Source organism: Lithobates pipiens, unplaced genomic scaffold (genome assembly GCF_037356315.1).
Source record: "Lithobates pipiens isolate NorthernLeopardFrog02 unplaced genomic scaffold, aLitPip1_a1.2 Scaffold_8, whole genome shotgun sequence".
Taxonomy (NCBI): Eukaryota; Metazoa; Chordata; class Amphibia; order Anura; family Ranidae; genus Lithobates; species Lithobates pipiens.
Genome location: NW_027507903.1, coordinates 148,041,094 through 148,068,928, shown reverse-complemented (window position 1 = coordinate 148,068,928; position 27,835 = coordinate 148,041,094). Strand labels below are relative to the sequence as shown.

Genomic DNA, 27,835 nt, shown 5'->3' with positions numbered 1-27,835 from the left:
GACAAAATTACCTTCAGCACAAATTCTCATTCCCTGAAATGTACTCATCAGTCCTTTGCATTGCTGGAGAGTGCCCCAAGTCCATATGCTGCGACCACCTGTGTTTTATTTTTTTGTTTTTATCTTTTTGTTTTTATTTTATTTTATTTTATTTTATATTTTTGTTTTTATCTATGCCGCTGCCAGCTACTGTCCTTGCCAACTGCCTATCAGACTTGTAGAACAGAGCAAGGAAAAAGCTCTGAAATTCATCCTCAGCTCTGTGCAGGTCTAACAGGTGTCAGCAAACAGGGCATTCACCAGCAGACGACAGGCACATACCCCAGGTGCCTGGCACTAACATTGGGTGAAGAAACAAACCAAGCACCAGCTTTCTTGGGGAAAACAATAACCTAGCACATTGACTTTCATCATGTGAGTTATTAAGTAAAGGGGTTTGCTGCTACTTAAAAAATGAAACATGTCCAAAATTTGCTTCACTGAGAAACAGTGTCCTCAAATTATTTGGCAGCTTAACTCCTTAAAACTCATTTGAGCATTATCTACTCAGTAAGTCATAAGTGTTGAAATGAGTAATGACTGCTGATATAAAAAGACCTTGATAATTCAAATAAAGCCTTATAAATAAACGGCATTTCTGCTGGTGCATTTTTCAACAAACAGTAGCAGATATGAATACTTTGCTAGCCATCTCCATTCTTCTAGTGGCTGTGTACAGCCAAGAGCTTTTTGTTGGGTAAGTAATTTACTCATGTCATTGGCCTAGAGGCAAATTTAACTACCATGTCACTGAGAAGAGCGCATACTTATCAAAACGCATTAATAACAATAGGAAAAAACTTACTGTAGATGCATTTGGCACATATGTAGCCCTTTAAGACTTGTACACCCATGCAGTTGCTAATATTGCATAGCAATCTTCATTTTTAAAAGAAAAAAATCAAGATATACTTTTTGTAAGTTCATAATGTTTTTTTTTGCTAATTGCAAATAATTGATAAGCAGGTTTAAATGTTTCTTATTGCACGTGTGTATATGCCTAATGTAGTACCGTATATCATACTTTATTTTAAGCATAACAAAATAAAAACAATATATTATAGAGACCAAGTTCTACGCGTTGAAGTCAAAGATGATACTCAGCTTTACATATTGAGACAGCTGGAAGCTTTGAATCATTTACAGGTACCAGTACCAATTCCTACACCTTTTTAACACTAATAGTAATGCATAGCAATCAATCAGATTTCTTTTTGTTGAAGTCAATTTATTGACAAACGATTTCTTATTGACCTAAGCTAACACTCAACAGAGTGAAGTGTTGGGTGAAGCAAGATTTTCCATCTTGAAAACAAGGATATGTATTTCTGCTTCTGTACTTCCATCTCTAAGGGCCAGTGTGATATTTTCACCATTCACTTTCTAGCTGACATTACTGTTGCACATTTCAATGTTGACACAGTCTCTTGTGATAGGCAATTGTTGCTTTGTTTTTTATGTTTTCAAATACAATTTAATTTAATGTAGATGCAAATTATTTGACAATATCTATTTTTTTTTAGAGTGAGGGAAAAAAATGTGACTTCATTGTAATTCCCAATGTTGACCAATCACATTTCACCCTATACTCTAAAAAAACGCAAAAAAAAACAAAAAACCTTTACATAAAACAATGTAAAAAAGAGAATAAAAGGGGAGGAAGAAGTATAAAAAAATATTTATGCTAATACAAGTTTGCTGAAACTGATATTATATCACAAAGGCAAATCCACTTTGCACTACAAGTGCAAAGTGCACTTGAAATTGCACTGAAAGTGCACTTGGAAGTGCAGTCGCTCTAAATCTAAGAGGTAGATCTGAAATGAGTGGAAGCTCTGCTGATTTTATTATCCAATCATGTGCAAGCTAAAATGCTGCTTTTTATTTTCCTAGCATGTCCCCCTCGGATCTACAGTGACCACTTTTAGTGCAATTTCAAGTGCACTTTGCACTTGTAGTTTGCACTTGCAGTGCAAAGTGGATTTGCCTTTAGTAAATAATCCCCATTGCATTCACGAATAAAGCCTGTAATAACTGTTTGAAGATTTCATTCATACATTAGCTGCTGTCAACACTCCTAATATACAGAACAGGATAGGTTGTCATACTGACAGCTGGGCACTGCAGGTTATTCTAGGAGAAAGGTTCCCTCTGTAATCTGCATAAGAAATGGGTCCACAAACAGGACCACATTTCCTACTGTAGCATCGGATGTGCCTCTGCTTCCTTGTCATTGGCCAGGCCCCGTAGGTACAACTAAAGAGTACATTTGCTGAAAAGGTGCACGTATTCTTTTACATCAAAATATGGAGGGTTATTTCCAAAAGGCAAATCCACTTTGCACTGCAAGTGCACTTGAAAGTGTACTGAAAGTGCACTTGGAAGCGCAGTTGCTCTAAATCTAAGTGGTAGATCTGAAATGAGTGGAAGCTCTGCTGATTTTATCATCCAATCATGTACAAGCTAAAATGCTGTAAGTCTCCCTCAGATCTACAGTGACTTTACTTCCAAGTGCAGTTTCAGTGCAAAGTGGATTTTCCTTTAGTAAATAACCCCCATGGTGTTTTTATCAGTCTGTTCTTCAACTCCCTACAACATTGGGCATAGTTAGCCGGTATTTGCTTCTTGTGTATGTAATATCATATAATTGCAGTCTATACATCAATATTATCCTAACTAAGTAGCTTTTATGCTGTTATAGAATAAACCTTTTTAAAAATTAAGTTACTATGCAAATTCTTCCTTTATTGTTGACTAATCATATAAATTATTTGTATTTCAGATTGATTTTTGGCGCAGCCCTACAAGACCTAAACTTCCTGTAGACATGAGAGTTCCTTTCCCTGTTTTACAGAACGTTAAAGTTTTTTTAGAATCCAACAATATTGAGTATTCCATAATGATAGAAGATGTTCAGGTAACAACTATGTGGTTTATAAATAGATAGTGTGAAAATATAAAGTGCAGCACTAAAAATACAATTCAAAATAATGCAAATGTGAATATAGCATATAATAACTATAAAGTGCAGATGTGCAAAAGTAGCTATGACACACATTATATTATAAAGTGCAGTAACATATACATAATAAATCATTGTGAATGTGAAAAAGACGCTCAGGACATCTGGACATCCTTTCATGGGATCCTTGATCCAACAAGTGCTTTGTGACCCCCCTGAATAAGGGTGATTGCTGGCTTTCTGGTAAGCCTTTTACCTCACTGTGGTGACGGTTATCACGTGGTCAAGCATTTGATCCAGGCTTCATATCTTACATGGGATCTTTTTCATTAATGAACGTTTTCACATTTGCACCATTGAATGATTTATTATTTGCCACTTTATATGTTACTGCACTTTATAATATGCGTGTATCTATGTATTGTGTTGGTCACATTTGAAATCATTATTGTATAGTAGTCATAGCTACTTTTGCACATCTGCACTTTATAGTTGTTATATGCTATATTCACATTTGCATTATTTTGAATTGCACTTTATGTTTTCACATTTCTGGGTTATAGTGTTCAGCTGCTGTTCTTGTTTAATTTTTACTAAGCGCGGATATTATTTTACGCTTGTTCATAAACTATATAGATATTGCATTCATTTAATTAGTCATGTTAACATTTTCTGCACCTCTACAACTATTTCTTCAAAGCAAAAAACAATAGTTGAGTTTGTGGAAATTATTGTTCAGTTTCACCAACCACTTTATATGTGCAGTTTGGTCCTCTTACAAGGCAAAGTTATATCCCGTGCTTTAGCAATATTATATTTAGTACCGAAGTGAGAAATTATGCTAACCTCTTTTTCTGTGCTACTCATGCCCCACTGCAACTATTTATTTAAAGTTCAAAAAACAATAGTCCAGTCTGTGAAAATAATTGTTCAGATTCACCAATCACTTGATGCGAATAGTTTGGATTTAAAGCAGTATCTTGTAGCAATATTATATTTAGCACCGGAGTGGGAAATTGCACAAATTTTCTGTGGTACTCCAATTGGCCACCCAGTATGTGGGATATTTGACATCTGAAATCTGCACATTGATCCCCCTCTCTGCTTAAATGTTGCATTTGAAGACCTTAACATCCAAGATATGGATTATATCAGAGTACAAACTAGCCCTATTCCCAAACAATTGGTTCTATTTTTATGTTTATGTTACATACAGTGCCTTGAAAAAGCATTCATAGACTGTGAAATCTTCCACATTTTGTCATGTTACAATCAAAAACATAAATGTATTTTATTGGGATTTTATGTAATAGATCAACACAAAGTGGCACATAATTGTGAAATGGAAGGAAAATAATAAATGGTTTTAAAAATTATTATTACAATTAAATATGTGAAAAGTGTGGCTTGCATTTGTATTCAACCACCCTGAGTCAATACTTTGTAGAACCATCTTTCGCTGCAATTACAGCTGCAAGTGTTTTTGAGGATGTCTCTGCCAGCTTTGCATATCTAGAGAGTGAAATTGTTGCCCATTCTTCTTTGCAAAATAGCTAAAGCTCTGTCAGATTGGATGGAGAGCATCTGTGAACAGCAATTTTAAAGTCTTGACACAGATTCTCAATTGGATTTAGGTATGGACTTTGGCTGGCCCATTCTAACACAAGTTTGCTTTGATCAAAATCATTATATTGTAGCTCTGACTGTATGTTTAGGGTTGTTGTCCTGCTGAAAGGTAAACCTCCAACCCAGTCTCAAGTCTTTTGCAGACTCTAAGCCCCTGTACACATGGTCGGAGATTTCGACAACCAAGTCCGTCGGATTTTGTCCGTCGGATTTTGTCCGTCGGATTTTGTCCGTCGGATCTTGTCCGAAACTGTTGCATACACACGGTCGGACTAAGTTGTCAAAAAATCCGATCATTCAGAACGTTACGATGGGACTACGTTCAGGCTAGTAGCCAATAGCTTTGATGTAGGAATTTGATCTGAGCATGCGTGGCACTTGGTCTGATCAAAATTCTCTACACATGATCGGAGTATGTCCGATCGAACCAGTTGGTCGGAAAATATTTCCAACATGTTGGAAAATTGGGTCCGACGGATATTCCGACGGAATCAGTCCGATGCATACCACACACAGTCGGATTATAGGATGACACAGTCCAATAGGACACATTCTGACGGATTCTCCGACCGTGTGTACAAGGGCTTACAGGTTTTCTTCTAAGATTGCCCTGTATTTGGCTTCATCCATCTTCCCATCAACTCTGACCAGCTTCCCTGTCCCTGCTGAAGAAAAGCATCCCCACATCATGATGCTGCCACCACCATGTTTCATGGTGGGGATGGTGCATTCAGGGTGATGTGGAGTGTTAGTTTTCTGCCACACATAGAATTTTGCTTTTAGGCCAAAAAGTTAAATTTTGGTCTCATCTGCTAGAGCACCTTCTTCCACATGTTTGTCGTGTCCCCCACATGGCTTCTCACAAACTGCAGACAGGGCTTCTTATGGCTTTCTTTCCACAAAAGGATTTCTTCTTGCCACCCTTCCATAAAGGCCAGATTTGTGGAGTGCATGACTAATAGTTTTCCTGTGGACATAATTTTCCCATCTGAGCTGTGGATCTCTGTAGCTCTTCCAGAGTTACCATGGGCCTCTTGGCTGCTTCTATGATTAATGCGCTCTATGTCCAGCCTATCAATTTAGGTGGAAGGCCATGTCTTGGTAGGTTTGCAGTTGTGCCATGCTCTTTCCATTTTCGGATGATGAATTTAACAGTGTTTCGTGAGATGTTCAAAGCTTGGGATATTATTTTATAACCTAACCATACCTTAAACTTCTCCACAACTTTATCCCTGACCTGTCTGGTGTATTTCCTTGGCCTTCATGATGCTGTTTGTCCACTAAGGTTCTCTGACAAACCTCTGAGGGCTTCACAGAACAGCTGCATTTATACTGAGATTAAAATACACACAGGTGGACTCTATTTACTAGTTAAGTGACTTCTGAAGGCAATTGAAAATGTTGAAAACCATTTATCATTTTCTTTCCACTTCACAATTACGTGCCACTTTATGTTTCTCTATCACATAAAATCCCAATAAAATTACATTACATTTATGCTTATACATTATGCTAATATTATATAAAATACATTTATGCTTTTGGTCGTAACAATGCAAAATGTGGAAAATTTCAAGGGGTATGAATAACTTTTCAAGGGGCCGTAATGAGTGTATGTTAAATAGTGGGTAAGGTTGAATAAAGACACCAGTTCATCCAGTTCAACCTGAGTGTGTGTACATGTGTGTGTGCCACTACCATTTTTTATATCCCTGTACATTGAATTCGCTATGAAACACATGTAAAAGGTTTGCGAATGTATCTACACTCCACGCTGACACTACCAACTGTGGAAAGGAGCTCCATATTCTTGCTGCTCTAACAGTAAAGAACCCCTTAGCCCTTGTACACACGGTCGGAGAATCCGTCGGAATGTGTCCTATCGGACCGTGTTGTCGGATAATCCGACTGTGTGTGGTATGCATCGGACTGATTCCGTCGGAATATCCGTCAGACCCAATTTTCCAACATGTTCGAAATATTTCCCGACCAACTGGTTCGATCGGACATACTCCGATCATGTGTAGAGAATTTTGATCAGACCAAGTGGCACGCATGCTCAGATCAAATTCCTACATCAAAGCTATTGGCTACTAGCCTGAACGTAGTCCTGTCGTAAAGAAATTACGTCATCACATTCTGAATGATCGGATTTTTCGACAACTTAGTCCGACCGTGTGTATGCAACAGTTTCGGACAAGATCCAACGGACAAAATCCAACGGATTTGGTTGTCCAAATCTCCGACCGTGTGTACAGGGGCTAAGGCAGTTTAAACCATCTTTTGTCCAACTTCATTGTTTGTCTTCCTTAGAGACCTTTGGTTAAACAGTTTTCTCTCAATGCTAGAGTCACCATTTAAATATATGTATATTGCAATCATATCCTCTTCTAAGTGACTTTTCTCCGGGGGGGGGGACTTAAATGTTTGTAGTCGTTCTTTATAACTGAGGTCGGCAAGTCCCTTTATTAGCTTTGTTGCCCATCTCTGGACTCTCTCCAGTTCAAGAACATCCTTCCTGAGGACCAGTGACCAAAACTCAATGGCATGCTCAAGATATGGCCAAACCAGAGTTTTGTGAAGTGGTGGAATTTTTTTAATAAATACCCTTTTAAAATTCTTGCTGATAGTATGCTAGCCTTGCTTGCTGCAGCTTAGCATTGCCTGCTATTGCCGAGTTTGTCATCTACTAGGACCCTCAGATCCCTTTTCATCCAGAACTTCTCCCCCTTGCATTCATTCTTTTAGCTCCCAAGTGCATTACTTTACCTTTTTTATTTTTTTAAATTAAACCTCATCTGCTAAATAGCTGCCCACACCTCTATTTTAACTAGGTCTTCTTGTAAAGTTGCTATGTCCTGCTGTGAAGTTATTGCCCTGCTTGGCTTTGTATCATCAGCATATAATGATATTCCAACCTCTATATCATAAACATAATTGGTCCCAGGTCAGTGCCCTGGGGAACCTCACTCACAACTCTAGACCATTCAGAAAATATTATATTAATCACAACCCTCCGGATGCACTCCTGTGACCAGCTTTCTATCCAGGTACATACAAAATCATCAATGTGGAAAAACCTTAATTTGTAAATTAAGCGAGGTGTTGTATCAAATGAATTATCTAGATGGAATCTAGATACACTACATCCATAGTCCTTCCTCTATCCAAATCTATATTTGTCCTCCACATAGAATGTTAAAAGGTTTGTCTTGTAAGAACGGTCTTTCATCTAATTCTACATTGGTTACTACTAATGATACCGCTTTCATCAAACAATTCTTGGATATGGTCCCTTATCATTCCTTCCAATAGTTTTCATACCATTGATGTTAGGCTGACTGGCCTGTAGTATCTATCTATATATCTATATATATATATATATATATGTATATATATATATGTATATATATATATATATATATATATATATATATATATATATATATATATACATGTATCTTTTTTTTTTTTTGAATAATGGTACCCCGTTTGCTTTTCGCCAATATGCTGGTACCATTCTAATCAGTGAACTGTCCTTAAAAAATAGGATTAATAGTCTGGCTCTAACATGGCTAAGTTCTTTGAAAATGCTCAGGTTTAAGCCATCTGGTCCTGGTGATTTTTTTTGTCTTTTTTTAAATACTGGTTTCTGTCAGCCACAATGGTACATTCAATGTAATGTTATTAGCATTACTGTCTTGTTTATTATACTCCCCTTTGTAGTTCATAGAAACTAGAATAATGTCTATAATAAAATAGCTTTCTCCCTGTCACTTGTGATCAGTTGGTATTGATCTTTGTTCATCTCCTCTTGTGGTCATCTTTTATGGGGCTAATACGTTCTGACCTAAATTTTGTTACCATTAATATACTTCTATGTCTTTTATATGTTTTGCCCATTGTAATGCACTGAGGAATGCCATTGTTTAATATGTCTTTAAAACATTCCACTTGTTCTTTGTCGCAAGAATGTGATACCATTCAGTATGATTATACTATTTCCCAGCCTCCCCACTTCTCTAACTGTGCAAAGAAATGAGTGTCCTCCTCATCCTTAATGTTAGGGGCCTATAGTATACACCCACAATTAATTTACCATATGTTTCGTCCCTTTGAAGCTTTAGCCATAAAAACCCCACCTCATCGCTAGCCCTGTTAACAATGTCAACCCCTTCATTTTCACTGACAAATTACTCTTGACATACAGGTACACCCCTCGCCCTCTTCTACCTACCCTGTCCCTCAGATTCAGGGAGTACCCTTGGGTAGACACTAGCCAGTCATGTTAGATGTCAAAACAGGTTTCTGATGTTCTCAGAAAGTCAAAATCCTCCTCATGTATCAGAAGTTCTAGCTCTTCCATTTTATTAACCAGGCTTCTAGCATTTGTATAACGCCTTTTCCCTTTAAATTTTGTACAAGTGCATATTATTTTATTCTCGATGGCTCCTACAGTATACTAAGATTCAGTACACTGATTCACTTGTTCACTGCACTGTATACCTCTCGATCCCCTCCCCTCCCCCCCCCCCCCCCCCCCACACACACACACACCTTCTTTCCAACAGAGCTGCACCCTCCCCATTTACTGTACTGCAGTCTGTAGAATTGTAGAGCAGGTGACTGACAGCATGTCAGCCTAGTCCTCATGATCCTAAGTGTCGGTTCACACTAGTGCAATGCGAGAACCCTGCGAATCAGGGTTCCTGCATCGCACGCGACACGCAGGGGAGTTCACACTGCCATTTGCGAACTGCTGGGGAGTGTCATTATATGTTAACGACACCCCCATTTCAGCTTGAGTATCACACTGCGAACTGACAGTTCGGACATGAATCGGATCGCATATGTGTAAACACAAATGCGATCCGATTCTGGTCTGAATAGAAAAAAGGGTCCTGTGCGTGTTTGGACCGAATGCAGTCCGATATCAGCCATACTATCTGTATGGCTGACATCACACCACACAGACATTGCATGTAATGTGAACAGCAGTGGCGCTGAGAATTACATGCAATTTCTGGCATCGCACTAGTGTGAACCGGCACTATAAAACCCTACTTCTTACACCAGCTCCTTAGCCACTTGTTTAGCTCTTTAGGGTCCCGCTGCCTCTTTGGTGTGGCTTGTGGTATAGGAAGTATTTCTGAAAATACTATTTTGGAGATGCTTTTCTTTAATATGTCCCTGAAATCACTGTGAAGGACTATCCTCTAACTAAAGGGGTATCTTTGCTTGTTGTCCTGCTTCCATGCTCACTGGAGTAGCTGTTCCCCTAGCAGCTAGAGTAGGTATCCTGCTTTAGCAATGCCACTCCTGAGCTGATATCCCCAAAACAACACAACCGGGCATATTTATCAGGATGTATCCACTAAGGACTAACTTCTCTAACATTTTAATCTTTCTTCAGGAATTACTGGATCAGGAACAAAAGGAAATGAAGGAGTCAAAATCCCGGGAAAGAAGTTCTAACAGTTTTATTTATTCTACATACCATACACTGGATGAGGTTGGTCTAATTCCAGATTACAAGATTTGAATAAGCATATGAACACGACAAATAAAATAAATTCTGGATCCAATATAGCAATACTGACATACAGGGCCATCTTTAATATTGACTGGACCCTGGGCAAAATTTTTCTTGGGGCCCCCTCTTCCACGCAATTTTGCTCTCCACATGCTTTGAGACATACAATAAATAGCAGCTAGACTCAAATTCAGTTTACTGAATCAGATCAGGCAGCATTTGGGATTGATTACCAGAGGTTACAGTGTATTATTACCACTCACTGACTGGCTGCTAGAGATTACAGCACACATTAAGGCTCACTGTTATTTTCTAGAGGTTACAGCACATGACTGCCGCTTGTTGATTGGTTGCTAGATATTACTGTACCAATCAATACTGCTCACTGATTGATTGCTAGAGGTTACTGAACATCTATACCACTCACTAATTGGTTGTTAGAGGTTACTGTACAGCATTACTGCTCACTGATTGGCTGCTAAAGGTTACAGCACATCATCTCCTCACAGCCTGCTATTGCAAAACAGGCTGATGTTAGGCTTAATGACCACAGTTGTAGGCAGGACTTTCAAGCATGCCCCTTATCCTCACCAGTGGGCAGCATTCAGCAGCAGTAATGGTGGATGTGACATCAGGGGGACATGATATACATATGAATGCCGCCTTTATTTACATATCAGTGCCACGGTACACGACTATTTGCATATTATTGCAGCTACTTTTTACATATCAATGCAGGTTATTTACATGTAAACACAGGGTCTGCAGGTAATTCATCTGTACATGGCAATAGGACAAAGCTGGGCAGCAGAAGCAGGAGTTTACACTGAGATATTGGGACACAGCACAGGACTAAATGTTCAAGGGATAAGGGAATTTAAACTGGGATAGTTGGCAAGTATGAGGCAGCTGCTTTGGGCCCCACTACAATGATGGGGCCCGGGGCAGCTGCCCCTTTTGCCCTGCCTTAAAAACGGTCCTGCTGACATACAATAGACAAAACAAGCAAAGCACAGGGTCCATAATAATATACATTTTTCATATCTACCCACCTCTGCATGTACTATCTGTACATTCATCAATTATAAGTACATCAACAGACAGTGTAACTAGCACACTAAGCTGGGGAGGCACCTATGGTTGTAGTATGAGCTGACATGACATTAGTTGTCACAGTAATAAAAATATCCGAGCTGCTAGTGTTGACTTTTTTTTTTAACTTTTTTTTAAAGTGCTGGTTTCCAGACTGTCATCCTTATTCTAACTCTACCTAGTCTGTCCCCATTATACAGCAGTCAATGTTGGATATATTAGGGAAGGGATAGAAGTCCTCTTGGGTCCTCTTGGGTTTTTATTGCATCTCGCATCCATGTTGGGAATATTCACTCTCTACTTGTTCTGCTAACTGTTGTGACTGAGAGAGAAAGTGAGAGGAAATCCAAAATTGAATAAGCTGACACCAGAAGAGATGGTAAGGAGAAATCTTCCAATGGCTGAAAATGTTCCAATGACAACTGTTTAAGATGGAAATTCCCCTCACAGGAAGTCAAGGGAGATCTCCCTACTGAAACTCACACAGAAAGAAAAAAAATTGACACCTTTAAATATACTGTAGTGTACCTGGTAGACATAGATGACTGTGGTGTTGTCATTGATGTAATTTAAAAAAGAAAGCTGCGCTGAAAATAGTTCTAAATGATTTCATTACCACCATAACAAAACGTATTTTCCACCATGTGCACAAAAATGATTTATATAAACACAAATACAAAAGTGAAAAACAATAATAAAAAGGCAAATATAAGTAGTCCAAAAGTAAATGGGAAACCAATATTAAATATAGAAACAGGAGGATAAGGAGATGAAACTTCAGTCCACTAAGGTGTCTCCGCACACAGCACCCTCAGAGTATGAAGTAAGTGCACCCAGGAAAGAATCCTCCACCACTAGATCCAGTGAGGCTTACCAGCTAGCCAGATCTCCTTTTAAGGAGATCACACGTGCCTGTAATTTTAACCTCCGAACCGGACCTTTAAGAAACACCACTGATACCTCCAATCAATATATCTCCTCCTCAAAACGTCTCTCGTTCCAACCACATTGATTTAGTGAGATAAAACAGACAGAAAAGGTCCCATAGCGTAACTCCATATAAAACTTTTATGAAACCATATAAAATCAAGATTGCAAACTCACAATTCAGCCATATACAAGTGTGTATGTAAAATAAGGAGCCAGCCGTCTCTCTCGTTCACACTGCCCGTCCTTCCTAGACCAACGGGGAATGGCGGTGACGTCAGCATGCCGCTCAACCCTACATCGTTTCGTCAAAGCTGACTACTTCTTTAAAAAAGAAAGCGCAGCTTTCTTTTTTAAATAGTTTTTCATTGTGTGTATCTCACATTAGGTTGCAGCAGGAATTCTTAACATACTTATATTTTATCTTCAAGGATATTTATCCAATATTTATAGACAGAGCTGTTTTTTCATTTTTTCAGTTGTCATTGATGTGTATACCATTAACTTTAAAACAAAAAACACCTATTCTTCTTTGCCTTTCCCATGCTACCATAGCCCTCCTAGATGCACCCTTACCTTGCAATTGCATCTTTTGGCTTTAGAGGTTTGTTTACACCCTGGTATTGATCTTCTGTGCACCAGTGCCACGCTTACCCCTAACGTGGGTGGTCTGTCACTATTGCTGGCTACTGTGTTCTTCATATATAGAAGCACCCTTTTGTCATAAGGCAAGCAGGCCTACCCATACTTGGTTGCCCCCAGGACTTCTACACAATGCTATAGGGCCTGGCTACCACTGAGCAAAGCAAACAGGTACTTGCGGTTGGCAGACAGGCAGAGTGGTTCAATGACAGTCCAGGTAAAAGGCAGGCAGAGTTCAGAGAATAGTCGTTATCCGATCTGAGGTTATACACAGGGAAATCCAATCTACCAGACCAGGGCAGACAGACAGAGAGCTTTATCAGGTATTACACACGTTATCATACCCTATAACACTCTATTATAAGCATGAGACTGAAGGTGTGGCTAGCTTAAGTCAGATTTGGTCTTTATCCAGAGACTGGCCATATTAACCACCTTGCAAGTGAACAGACAGACAAGGAGAATGTCACAGCCTAAACCAGGATGCTGGAATGAGAAGCTATGATGGAGCAAGAGCGCATAAGCTCCTGACAACCAGTGCATCTGCATAGTAGCGTCTTCATAGTTTTTGACACCATGCTAAAAAACTAATTTCGAAGTAAAAACAAGCACAAAGTCTTCATATTTTTATTAGCACTGGACATTCCCAGTTTATCATGTTGTATTCTTTTTTCCAGATTTACAGCTGGATAGACAATTTCATAACGGAATACCCAAATTTGGTCAGCAAGATTGATATTGGTTCAAGCTCTGAAGGTCGTCCAATATATGTATTGAAGGTGAATTATCTATTATTTTAATTTCTACAGCTTTACCTTTTGGTAGCCAAACAAAAAATGTTTCTTGCCTAAAACTAAACATAAATGGAATGGATGTAAGGATGAAAGGACACTGATTTGTTGAGTTTAATAAAACAGACCTAAACAGACATGGAAGTAGGAAGAGTTATGGGCCGTACAGGATTTTCCGACAACAAATGTTGGATGTGAGCTTATTGTTGGAAAGTCGGACTGTGTGTATGCTCCACAGAACATTACACTATACAGCTCCAATTCTGGTCTCCCAGAAGATACAAGGTAACCACTCAGCAAGATAAATCCAAATAGCCCACCAATTCATAGGTATGGGGATAAAACGAAGAAGAAAAAAGGAAGGCCAACCATAGTAAAATCCTGCAAGTAAAACCAATATATATTTAAAGAGGAAGTAAACCCTGATGAGTTTACTTCCTCTTTTTTTCCCTGCAAAGGTAAAGCATAATGGACTACTATGCATCGCATAGTAGCTCATTATGTGTCACATACCTGACACAGGAGCCAGCGAAGTCGCCGCTGATCCCTGTAGTCCGCCGCATCCATCTTGCTGGTGGCGTCTCGCAGCTCCGACCAATGACAGCGGCGATGCCGCGATGACGTCACTCCCGCGCATGCGCACGGGAGTCGCGTCTCGCAGCTCCGCCTCTGCCATTCGGCGAGGCCGCGATGACGTCACTCCCGCGCATGCGCACGGGAGTCGACAAATTAGGCAAATCCATTCTTGGATTTGCCGCATTTAGTGCGCCTGCGCGCCGCTGTCTACGGCGCATGCGCCGTAGACAGCGGTGCCCATTTTCGGGCAAATATCTCCTAAACCATATAGGTTTAGGAGATATTGCTTGGACCTACAGGTAAGCCGTAATCTAGGCTTACCTGTAGGTCAAAGTGGTTTGAAGGGGTTTACTTCCTCTTTAAAAAGTAATGCACTTACAGACTGTTTTGTATACAGCACGTCAGTGTTAACTCCATGTGTAAGTAAAATATCCAAACACTAGGTTCCAAAATGACTGCCATTTCTAAGTAACTACAATTCCAGTCTGGAAGATGGAACTCACTGGGCATTGGCCATCATGCCTTATATACAGCATAGAGAAGGTGAAATTAGACTTTCAACCATGTCCAGCATATCAGAGACACTTCTTGCTGTCAAAGTCAAATGTCACTGCCCTCTGCATAAGTCAGTGTCCAGGAAGATTAGTCACAGATGGAACTAAAGGCTTAGCTGCTAATTTTAACAACTAAACAAACTTTGCATGTCAGTTACAGTGTTAGTAAGTCTGCTTAGAAGGCACATTTTGGACCAAGAATTAGTACATTCGAAAGAATTGATAGAGTTGATAATGAAGGTAACAGTATGTTTACATGCTTAGGTCACTGTTTAATGCATACATGGACCCTGGAAAGAAAAATCAGTTATGGGATCCTGTTAAATTTTTACTATTATTTAGAACCAGAAAAATAAAGAGTTTGCCCTAAAAAGCTGTACGGATTACCAGATAATTACAAATAGATATGTAACGCTACCCCCCGCAAGAGTCACTGGTGAATGTTGGTTATCTCCCACCCTGCACAGCCAGGCACATTCATTTCTCAATCAAGAATCAGTCCTTGCAGCTTTGTTTGTTTTATTTATTTAGAGAAATTGAACTTGGATGGGGAAGGGTTATTACGGGATACCCACTTGATCAGTAGAAGCTCTTTAGGGACACCACTATATACATCCGGTATATACACACTCCTCTTCTACCTCCAGCACAGACTTGCTTGTAGAACTATAACTCCCAGGACTGGCTAGCACAGTTGGTCTGATCTAACACAGACTCAGTTAGATCCTTGTGAATGTCCTTTGCAGGCAGGGACCACAGGCCCCTTTGGTGTAGCAAAATTAGAAGTCTAGTGGTGCTAGCTGTCCTTCTCCTGTGGCTACTGCTGCCACTACCACCTTTTCAGGTACTGCCAGTTGGCCTCTTTGCAGCTGCCCCTTTCACTAGCCCTCCTGGCTACTTCACCATAGTCCTCCCAGACTGACTCTGCATCCATCCCAGACTGCTTTCACCCTGTCCCTTCAGGCATGCCTCTCAGTCCTCTGACTGTATCACTCACCAGCCCATGTGGCTGTCTTCCTCCCTGGAGATTTGCCTGGCAGTGTTCTCCCACTGTCTTCTCCTTGCTCCCATGCCTCCCGGTCAGGATCCCCCATGTGTCATGAGAAGGGTCCCTTACACGCATGAGCCCAGGTCTGAGTTCACCCCCAAAGGCCCTGACAGCCTAACACTCCATCTCCATTGTCCATCCGAGCTCCACACTGGTCAAGCTGGGCTGACCCATAGTATTTGAGGGGGCGTTCACCCTCCCAACCATTCTGTTGGGGATTGGTTAGGGCCCTCAGGACACTCCAGCTAGCTCCTCCTAGACCCCTCCCAACTGCTTCTGGAATCTTCTCCCAGTTTCCGGATAGCAAGGGGAGACATCAGAGAAGTTGCTGATGAGTCATCCAACCTACCTGAACATGTACCTACACTAACACAAACAAAAATCCTATCACTAGCACTCTAGCAATGCTAGTGGTTGCGACAGGTACAATTTCATAGACATTCCAGAATAACTTTGGGATAACGATAAGAGAATGCCGCTTTAAATATGATATTACAGCATTTTTTTTCTCTGCCCTGGGTGTGAAGTTTTAAGTTTTAGAATGTCACATTTATCCTTGCCAACGTTCTTGTAGTTGTAAATATTAAAGTGTTTCCAAAGGCAGAAGGTCTTTTTTTTTCTGCATTAGGGTAAAAAAAAATCTCTGTGCACAGATCACCCCAGCCCCACCATACTTATCTGAGCCTGACCTTAACCCAGTGCTGCGCCTGAGAGCAGTGTCTCTCTCTGCTTTTTCCCTCCTCACAATACAGAGAGGCAACAGCAGAAGCCATTGGCAAATCAAATCCTGTGATGAGGGAGTGGGGCCAAGCCATGTTATCTGTGTGAATGGACGCAGGTAGCAGGGCTTGAGATCGAGCCCTCAGGTGTGCTATCATAAGAAATGGCTTCCTATGATGGCACACAGAGATGAGGAAGAGCCCAGAGCACTAGCTTGGGACCCTAGAAGAGGAGGATTAGGGCTGCTCAGAGCAGGTAAGTATGACATGTATATATACTGTATGTATATATATTTATTTTATTCTATTTTTTTAAAAATAAGGTCTACAATCACTTTAATTATTAGCAGAGGTTCCATGAGACCGAAAAAAAATTTCATGGGTTTTTCTGTGTTAAAAGAGAAAAGCTATTCTGAGATCACCAGATTATGAACAAAAGCTAATTGGGTGGACTGCAATGCCTACATTAATGACTGAGCAAGAAGGCTATGCTCCCTGCATGCCTCAAATCTTTTTTCAGTTTTAACTAGAATATACCTATTCTACATGGTTATATGTTTGCATTTGATATTCTTGATACTTGTTTAAGCTGTATAAAAGATATGATTAATTTATATGTTTTATTTCCTAGTTCAGTACTGGAGCGAATAAGCCAGCCATTTGGATTGACACTGGAATTCATTCTCGTGAGTGGATTACTCAGGCCACTGGAATATGGACAGCTAAAAAGGTTATAAGCAAGCGCTAATCAATTCAAAATGACATGTATCTGAGATTCTTTTTCTTCTTCAATTAAGAAGGGTTTAAATACCAAAAAAAAAATGATTTACAATCCAATTTGTTGTGTGTGTTTACAGATAGCAAGCACTTATGGGGTTGATCCATCACTTACTTCTATATTAGACAATATGGATATTTTTCTAGAAATTGTGACAAACCCAGATGGATATGCATATACCCATAACAAGGTAAGGTTGAATTGAGCTCTCAGATAGTATTGGCTTTAAACTTGTTAAACAGTTTTAACAGTTTAAATATAGGTAAATTCATCATCCTAGCATCCAGTTGTGGTACTTTGTTCACCTTGCTGTACACACAAACACACACACGCACATAGCTTTCTGTTTCAGGTGGGAAGACAGTTGCCAGGCAATGTTATAAATCAATTTATATCTGCAGTTTGTTTCTGACTTCTATTGTTATCAAGATCATTAACACACAAAAATGGCCTGCAGTTTTCAAAGAAATTTTGGTGTGTCCTCACAGGATCTATCACTTCACAAAATGTAATATATTCCCAAACTGCTAATTGCAACTGTTTGTAAGATCAGCTCCCGACACACCTCAATACCTGCCACACAATATTACTGTGCCAATGGTCAACAATATACGGCAGTATATATTCTTTTATATTCTGCCAAGGACATGCTAAAAATATAAAAGAACAGCATAGATACACTGCAGAGTCTTCCATATATAAAGAAATATAACTCTCATTCAAGGTGTTTCCCCAGGGCTTGCATCTGTTATGAACATTATACATTACTATATGATAGAGATAGAAACTAATATATACTTTTGCTACACCTCGTTTTTTATTGATTAACTAGAATCGCATGTGGAGAAAAACCAGATCTATCAATGCCGGCTCTTCTTGTGTTGGGGTGGACCCAAACCGGAATTGGGATGCTGGCTTTGGAGGTACACAGTCAATTATTTTCCTAGTTTTTTTTTTACTATCTTTTTGTGCATTAGTAACAAAGAATACTATGTACCCTGTACTAATTGACCTGGGTGGGAGTGGATATCTGGGGGCCATCTTTTTCTAATAAAATGTCTAATAGCTAATAAGTATCTAATAAGCCCCCCCTGTAATAAGCCCACATTTTTGGGGGACAGGATGTGAGGATGAGGCCCTTGTCCCCTCAACTTAGGGACACTGTGCCTTGCAGGGGTGAATTATTCAATCTGATGGCTTTAGATTATTTTTAAATATTCATTGGTTTTTCTGAGAAAGTTTTAGTGTTACCTGGTTAGTTCACGTATAGACTATACCTATTGCCTGGGGTTGCTATTTGACTAGGCTGCTAGGATGATAGGTATATTTAGTTATTATTGACTCTTCTGTAGTCAGCAGCTATTGATTCCTTTGGGCTGTTCTGAATCTCGCAAGTTGCAGGTTTGACTATTTCCCCCGCCTCCTAGAAGCGTCAAGAACACAGGGGTTGGGAAAGTCAAATGGGCAACTTGCATATTTATTGTGTATCAGCTAATCTCTAGGGAGGTATGCCCAGTAGGTGGCTGAGGAGAACATAAATAGTTTGGGGTCTAGAGCAACCAGGTTCTTGTCCTTCTGGAGAACTTCCACAGCCTAAGGCAGTGGCTTCACCTAAGCATCTGGTCTAGAGAGCTCACTGAAGAGTGCCTGTGGAAGCTGGAAAGTGCATAGTTGTCCTGGGCATTGTATTAACCTCTCCCTAATTGAAGAGTGTTTAAATAAAAGTGCGCTGCACTTTTATTTAAACATTTTTCTTTGATCCTGATATCTGGGTTATAGTGTTCAGCTGCTGGCTATATTATGTACTAAGCATGGATATCTCTTTACACCTAATTGAAGAGTGTCTGGTGGAAGCTAGAAACTGAGCAGTTGTCCTGTGACAGATGTCCAGTGGAGACTGGGGAATGTTTAGCTGTCTTGTGACCTTGGGATTATTGATCTGAGCTCAAGATCCTGGTTATTGTATGCTGTTTTACTTTTGGGGTAGCTCTCTCTGAGACAGCTCTTATAGCGTCTCAGTTATGGCCACCCCCTTGTACTTGGCATAGAGACTGTTTAGAGAAACCTAGTCTAGTCTACATTTCAGGCTTTCTGGAGTAACTCATACCACCTCAATCCCTCTCCTGTTATAAGTTCTTATAAATAATAAATTACAAAAAGACAAGTGGAGCCAGAGTGAAAGGACTGTTACTTGGGTGATTGGTCATCTCTGCACTGTTTGGGGAAGAACCAGAGGCTCCTACATGGGGTTAGCGCTACAATTGGTATTATAAAGCCTAGGTGTGTAACCTTTAATTGGGTCATCAGATGATATCCTTCAAAATGGATGTTATGTGTGATCCTTATCCTTCTGATTTTGGAAATTATATTCATTTAAAAGGGAATTTTGTAAACATATTTATGGTGCCCCAAAATGGAATCTCATAAACAGCACCCTGAAATGTAAGGCCATATCAAAATACAGTGCCTTGAAAAAGTATTTACACCCCTTGAAATTTTCCACATTTTGTCATGTTACAACCAAAAACATAAATGTATTTTATTTGGATTTTATGTGATAGACCAACATCAAGCAACATATAATTGTGAAGAGGAAGGAAAATGATAAATGTATTTTAAGATGTTCTACAAATAAATATATGAAAAGTTTGGCATGCATTTGTATTCAGCCCCCTTTACTCTGATACCCCTAACTAAGATCTAGTGGAACCAATTGCTTTCAGAAGTCACCTAATTAGTAAGCAGAACCCACCTATGTGTAATTTAATCTGAGTATAAAATACAGCTGTTCTGTGAAGCCCAAACAGCATCATGAAGGCCAAGGAACACACCAGACAGGTCAGGGATAACGTTTTGAAGAAGTTTAAAGCAGGCTTAGGTTATAAAAAAATATCCCAAGCTTTGAACATCTCACGGAACACTGTTCAATACATCATCTGAAAATGGAAAGAATATGACATAACTGCAAACCTACCAAGACATGGCCGTCCACCTAAACTGACAGGCTGGGCACAGAGAGTATTAATCATAGAAGCAGCCAAGAGGCCCATGGTAACTCTGGAAGAGCTACAGAGATCCACAGCTTAGGTGGGAGAATCTGTCCACAGGACAACTATTAATCATGCACTCCACAAATTTGGCCTTTATGGAAGAGTGACAAAAATAAATCCATTGTTGAAAGAAAGCCATAAAAATTCCTGTCTGCAGTTTGCGAGAAGCCATGTGGGGGACACAGCAAACATGTGGAAGAAGGTGCTCTAGTCAGATGCCACCAAAATTTTACTTTTTGACCTAAAAGCAAAACCCTATGTGTGGCAGAAAACTAACACCACACATCACGCTAAACATGGTGGTGGCAGCATCAAGTTGTGGGGATATTTTTCATCAGCAGGGACAGGGAAGCTGGTCAGAGTTGATGGGAAGATGGATGGAGCTAAATACAGAACAATCTTAGATTGTTAGAGTCTGCAAAAGACTTGAGACTGGGGCAGAGATTCGTCTTCCAGCAGGACAAGGACCCTAAACATACAGACAGAGCTACAATGGAATGGTTTAGATCAAAGTTTATTCATGTGTTCGAATGATCCAGTCAAAGTCTAGACCTAAATCTCAATTGAGAATCCATAGCAAGACTTGAAAACTGCGCTGTTCACAGACGCTCTCCATCCATTCTGACAGAGCTTGAGCTATTTTGCAAAGAAGAATGGGCAAAAATATCACTCTCCAGATTTACAAAGCTGGTAGAGACATCCCCAAAAAGACTTGCAGCTGTAATTGCAGTAAAAGGTGGTTCTTCAAAGTATTGAAGGGGAGCGAGACGCCACACTATGCATATATTTATTTGTAAAAAAATCCTTCCACTTCACAATTATGTGCCACTTTATGTTGTTCAATCAAATAAATTCAAAATAAAATACATTTACATTTGTGGTTGTAACATTACAAAATGTAGAAAATTTCAAGGGTTGTGAATACTTTTTCAAGGCACTATAGGTTATAGTGTAAAGGGCACTAAAGTACAATAACTTATAGTGATTTGACTAAAAATGCTTACCTGTAATTAGTTGCTATGAATAATTGCATATACTCTACAGTATATTTTATTATGTTACTGAATTATATAAAAATGTTATGTGCAATCCTCTCAAAAAGGTGTAACTTAGCAAATGCTAAATAATAAATGCATGAATTACTAACAGATAGAGAAGCAGACACATTTGTAGTGTTAAAAGTCAAGAGCAGAGTAGGGAAATGTGCACACAACCACTTAGTCTCTGTCCCTCCAGTGTCCTTTTTGATCTATTTCTCCTTTCAGGTTGAGGTAAAGTAGAGGTTAGATGGAGGTTCAAACAAAAATCATTGATCTCTATTGATCAGCGCAGAATATGATTACTAGCAAAAGGCCAATGTCCATAAAGAATAAGAGAAATGTAAGCATCCCTATTCCTTTTACTTTTTCCATCTCTGAAAATAGAAGAAAGTGGGGGAGTTTAAACCCAAACACCTGCGTATCTAGCACTTAATCGCAAAGGCTAATGAATTACCTTGTGCTGCAACTCTATAAATAAAGAAAGGGAAAAGTGTTTAGAATAATAAACATGTTTTATTGCAGGTCCCGGAGCTAGCAGCAATCCTTGTGATGAGACGTACCATGGACCAAACCCTCATTCTGAGCCTGAAGTCGGTGCTATTGTGGACTTTATCCTAGCACATGGGAATGTGAAGGCTATGCTCACTATACACAGCTACTCTCAGATGCTGCTGTTTCCTTATGGCTACACAAATAATTTTGCACCTGATCACCAGGAGCTGGTAAGAATGTGCAACAGACAGGACTTCTCTGCAGACTGTATAGATGCAATCCAATGCTATATATAATATAATATATAATGCTATATCCAATGCTTTTTTTGCTAGATGCTATACATAGATTCAAATTATTAATTTCTTTTCTTTAGGTGGTTTTTGGTGAATAGTGGTGGTGGCCCCATTAGGGAAGCTTACTCTTGCTATTTGTCCTGGTGACCATTATCATTGAAAGTGAAACATAATCCAAAACTTTAAGTGGTCAACAGAATAGGAATAGAGGGGAAATCTTCCAATGGGGGCATTAGTTCTGGTGACCCTGGTGACTATGAAAGATTTCCCTCACTTTGGAGGAATTTTCTTTCATCTCTGTTGAGGTCCAATGTCCCTCATCATTGTCTTAAAGAAATAGGCTAGACATGACACTTTCAGTAGAGTAGTTGATAGACATTCAGCAATGGTATTTAGTCAGTCAACAGTAAGTGGATTCAAACAAGCCTGAGATTAACATATATCTATAATCAGACAAAAACGTATATATATATATTCTGCCATCACCCTTTTATGTTTCAATGTTTTGATTTGCACAACATTTTTTAAAGTAATTATTAACTGTATTCAAGACCATCACGACCCAACATAATTAGAAGCATGGGAGTGAAGGAAATACAACAATTATAGGTGTGTTTCAACGACATATTCTACACTAGAAATTAGAAATACTCAACTAAATTACTTGCTTTGGTAAACATCTACAGTGTTTTTTGATCCACAGAGTTCATCTGTAAGATAAAAGCATTAAGTATTTTGTATGTGTATGTGTTGCTGAGGCCCAATCAAAAGTATATGGGTGAGGGTGGCTCACTTACAAGTGGCCATCACATACAGCCGAGCCTGTAATTGCACTTTACCGGATTCCACCAACTGTACAGCCCACCACATACTGTCCGCTGCATGGATGGTGGCCAGAGGCCTACACTTCCCATCCTCCTGGCCCGGGTACAAAAGCCCAGCTTCTAAGACTCACCAGCCAGGTTTGTACTACTCTCATCCCATCTCATCTTCCCTGTTGGCTGTAAAGGCCCTTCTCTCTTAGATATTTACATGGAGGCAAGATCTTGCAACTATTTATTTTGTATTGTATTTGTATTGTATTTGTATTTGCAATACTGGATGAGGTGAATGAAGGATCACTTCAATCTGGAGGTTCTTGTAACCCTGGTAAGAGTTTAAGGTGATTCTTCCTACTCTTCACAGCCAGATCATTATCTTTACCATTCACCTGACCCTGAAGGGAAAAACCATGCAAAACATCAGCTCTTGCTTGGCCCAATATGCATTTTAGAGATCTACTCCATTTCCAGGTATAATCACCTTCTCCTCAATAGCTGTTCAGTGTGGGGTCCACTCCTCAGCCCCTCTCCCAAAGCAGAAGATAAGAGAACAAGTGAACCTCCAGCAGGCCTTCCTTGTTCTAAGATTTCCTGGTCAGCAAGAGTCAAAGCTCCACCCACCTTATAAAGAGACTCCCAGAAGCCCTCCACAAAAAGTAGACGGAACCCTTATCGTGAACTAGGAAAAACTCCACCTGTCTAAGCAGTAGAAAGCAGAGAAATAATTACAATGATTCACATCATTCTTATCTACAGAATAAAAAAAAGGTACATTATAACGATAAAAGGCATTAGTCATTTTCAACTGGACTTGTTTGTAATGTTGAACAGAATTTTTGTCATTACCTACTATTATGACCATTACAGACACACTGTAGGGTACCTGTTACTTAGAGTGATATTCTATAAACAATTCAAAATATGTTTTCAGAATGAACTGGCCAAAAAAGCAGCTGCTGCTTTATCATCTTTACATGGAACTCAGTATAGATTTGGCACCACCATTGCTACCATTTGTAAGTAGTCACACTGGAAATTGTGCATGTTTGATTCAATTAAGAACTTATAAATGACTGTTTTTAACATAAAGATAAATTGTGTCACGTAATTGTGGTAATTGTGGATGGAAAGGGTGACAGTTAGCTAATATATTCCAGTACTTACAATGTGGTAGGCTATTTGGAACTAGTCCGTTTTTCAGTGTTATTCAGCAATGCAAAGAGCAAAGTGTAGGCGTAAAACCTCTAGGAACCTATGAAAACCCAAGTTGTACTGTCTGGATTCGTTAACGTGAAATCTAATTTGTTGATGTGGCTAGCTGTACTCCATACCCTACACTATAATTAAGCGGATTTGTTACAAAAGCTGAAACAAATGTACTATTTTCTTGCAACTTCTGCTGTAAATTCACTCTCTCTAGAAGTAGCTTTACTTCTATTTAAAACTGAAGTTTAATCTGCTTACATTCTGCCTTCCCTTGTACCTACCTACCTAATATCAACATGCTAATGACATTTTTAAGTAACACTTTTCTGTTTCATTACATATATTATTTTATACACATTGATACAATTACTTGGTCTCTGTGCTTTTCTATGTAATAATGGCTAATTATGGCTGGTGGGAGGGGCTGTACATAGCTGCCTGAAAAGATCACAGCATTCTGCCTCAGTACTTCTCCCGAGAGTTCTCGGCCCTGATGCAAATAGTGGAATGGCTTTCAGGATGAATTATGTAAATATCAAAATGCCTTGATGGATGGATGTCAGTCTAGATGAGTGTTTAACCACTTCCCACCCGGCCAATGCACATATACGGCCGGGTGGGAGCCGTCTACTCCTGATAGGACGTTCAGGAACGTCCATCAGGAGGAGCGGGATCCCGCGGCGCGATCCCGATCCGCCCGTGTCATCGGGACACGGCGCATCTCAGATCGGCAGGAGGGCTCTGTGATTGGCCCTCCTGATCACATGACGGCCGTGTCCAATCACGGCCGTCATGTGATGTAAACAAACAGCCGGTTGCTAGGCAATCGGCTCCTCCTCTCCTCACACAGAAGTCATCGCTGAGGAGAGGAGAGCAGATTGCTGCAGCCGGCTGATGATCAGTGAGTATGAGCTGTTTTTTACAGCTTTTTACTCACTGATCTTCAGTCTAGTGTAAACACACAACACACCACACATGTCCCCAAAAAATAAAAACACATGTCCCTAATAATAAAAACATGTCCCCCACATATGTCCCACTAAAATCACTTGTCCCAATGATTATGTGCACACATATGTACGTGATCACCTGCACACATATGTACATGATCATTTGCGTACATATGTCCGTGATCACACAAACCAATTATTATACACTTAACGGAATTTTTTTTACCAAAAACATGTAGCAGAATACATTTTGGCTTAAATTTATGACAAAATTTGATTTTATTGGATTTCTTTTAAAATAGAAAAAAGAAAATATTGTTTTTTTTCCAAATTTCCGCTTTTTTTGCGCTTATATCGCAAAAAATAAAAAACGGAGTCGTGAATAAATAGCACCAAAATAAAGCTCTATTTGTGCGAACAAAATGATAACAATTTCATTTGGGTACAGTGTAGCATGACCGCGCAATTGTCACTGAAAGCGCTAGAGCGATGAAAGCTGAAAATTGGGCTGGGAAGGAAGGGGGCGAAAGTGCCCTGTATTGTAGTGGTTAAAGGTTGGAGATGGCAGTGGACTGGCTCACTCAGTTGAGGGTCTGTGAGTGTGTAATGGTGGGGCGGGTTGGAAGAGTTTGCGCCCAATGAATCCGGCCCAACCTAACAAAAGGGTGGCAGTGAGCCCTTATGGGGGGCTTGGGCTGTTAACTCTGGGTACAGCCTGAAGGTAATCTCCGCATATATTTGTAAGGGTAGGTAAAAGGAGCACCTGATATCCAATTAGAAGTAAATTGAAGGTGAATATGTAATCGTTTTATTGAAATAAGCAAAACATGATAAATCCAACACGTTTCGGGGGAACAAAGACTCCACCTTCTTCAGAGCTATAAAAAGAACATACATATATATAATAATAATATGTAATTCATATATATATATATATATATATATATATATATATATATATATATATATATATATATATCATTTTTTTGTGCATTGTATTTAAAGACTAATAAAAAGAGCCAAAGGGAAGGAGAAGCAAAATATTGAAATGGATAAGAGGAGCTTCTTAAAAAGTGATATGGTCTAAAATTCATCCACAATTACTTTAGCAGAAAAAAATGTCAGTAACTGACCTGCTGCTATATGCTAATGGCGAGTGCTTATGCTTTTTAAACACAGCTTCACCCCTTTATATGATGGTCTAATACATAAGTCACATAAACATTTTTTATTGTTTAACCTTTATTTTCATATATGTACATCATGCTATATACATATATGTTTCTGAGTGCTTTTTTTTCTTCTCTGATAGCCCTGAAGAAGGGGGAGTCTTTGTTCCCCCGAAAATGCATTGGCTTTATCATAGTTTGCTACTTTCAATAAAATGACTACATATTCACCCTTATTTTGCTTCTAATTGGATATCGAGTGCTCATTTTACCTACCCTTACAAGTCCGGAGGAGTGAGCATTCCTTTGCAGGCTGCATTTGCGTGCAGACCACCCTAGGTAACTCCCAAATGTAATGTTGAGCCTCTATGTTTCAAAGAACAGAAATCCACTGAATAAAAGGTCTGGGGAGGCACAGACAATAAGACTGAGGAGAATTAGGCTAGATAGTTTCATAGTTAGTAAGGTTGAATAAAGACACCAGTCCATCCTGAGTGAGTGTTTACCCCTATCCCTGTAAATTGCACACTTAAATTGGTCCCTACCCTCAAGGAGCCCACAATCTAAGGTCCCCCTTCATATACTAGGGTCAATTTTGGACAGCAGCCAATTAACCTACCTGCATGTCTTTGGAGCGTGGGAGGAAACCAGAGTGCCTGGAGGAAACCCACGCTCACACAGGGAGAACATGCAAACTCCAGGCAAGTAGTGTCGTGGTTGGGATTTGAACCAGTGTCCCTTTTTACTGCTAGGTGAGAGTGCTACCCACTACACCACTGTGCAGCCCATGTAGATGGTACTGAATGTCCTCCAGCCAGGAAATGAGGCGGGCTTTGTCTGACTTGCTGCAGCTTCTGATGCACATTTTAAGAAGTTCACTCTATTAGTATCACTGGTTTCCACAAAGTGTCAAAAGTGTCACTTAGTGTCTGATTTGTACGCCGTAATATCGTAGTCCCGCTATAAGTCCCTGATTGTCGCCATTACTAGTAAAAAAAAAATATGTCCCACATTCATTTAAAAAATCTGGTCACCTTAGCCTAAAGCAGATCCCTGATTTGTGTTCATAGCTTTCTATTTAGTGAATAAATTCATACTTTGGGGTGCACACCCTGATGCAATAGGCAATGCATACCTATGGTGCCTAGCTTTATAATCCCGCCTTGTGTGTTTGCATCACATAAACAACTGGGTATAAATGTTTAAAACACATACGTTTTTGACAGTGATGAAAGCAGGCTTGTAACCTTCCTAATTTCTGTGTCCTATATAGATCAGGCGGATGGCACAACAACTGACTGGGCATACGATAATGGCATTAAATATTCCTACACCTTTGAGTTAAGAGATACTGGAAAATATGGCTTCCTCCTTCCTGCTGAGCAAATCCTACCTACCGCTGGGGAGACATGGCTGGCACTAATGACAATCATGGAGCATGTCAGGGATCATCCCTACTGACACTCCAATCATGGCATTTCTACATAAAGTAATATCCTTAGTCTATGTTTTAAGCATCTTTAA

General features: G+C 39.6%; 1 protein-coding gene across 1 annotated transcript; it reads left to right on the top strand.

Moving 5' to 3' along the window:
• Window positions 1-671: 671 nt before the first annotated feature.
• Window positions 672-27,835, top strand: LOC143961995 (carboxypeptidase A1-like). Its single transcript, XM_077471337.1, has 11 exons — window positions 672-736; window positions 1,104-1,185; window positions 2,822-2,956; window positions 10,041-10,139; window positions 13,499-13,600; window positions 17,141-17,239; window positions 17,367-17,477; window positions 18,120-18,210; window positions 21,900-22,099; window positions 23,918-24,002; window positions 27,585-27,835. The coding sequence occupies exons 1-11, from the start codon at window positions 672-674 to the stop codon at window positions 27,770-27,772; spliced, it is 1,257 nt and encodes a 418-aa protein (XP_077327463.1). The 3' UTR covers window positions 27,773-27,835.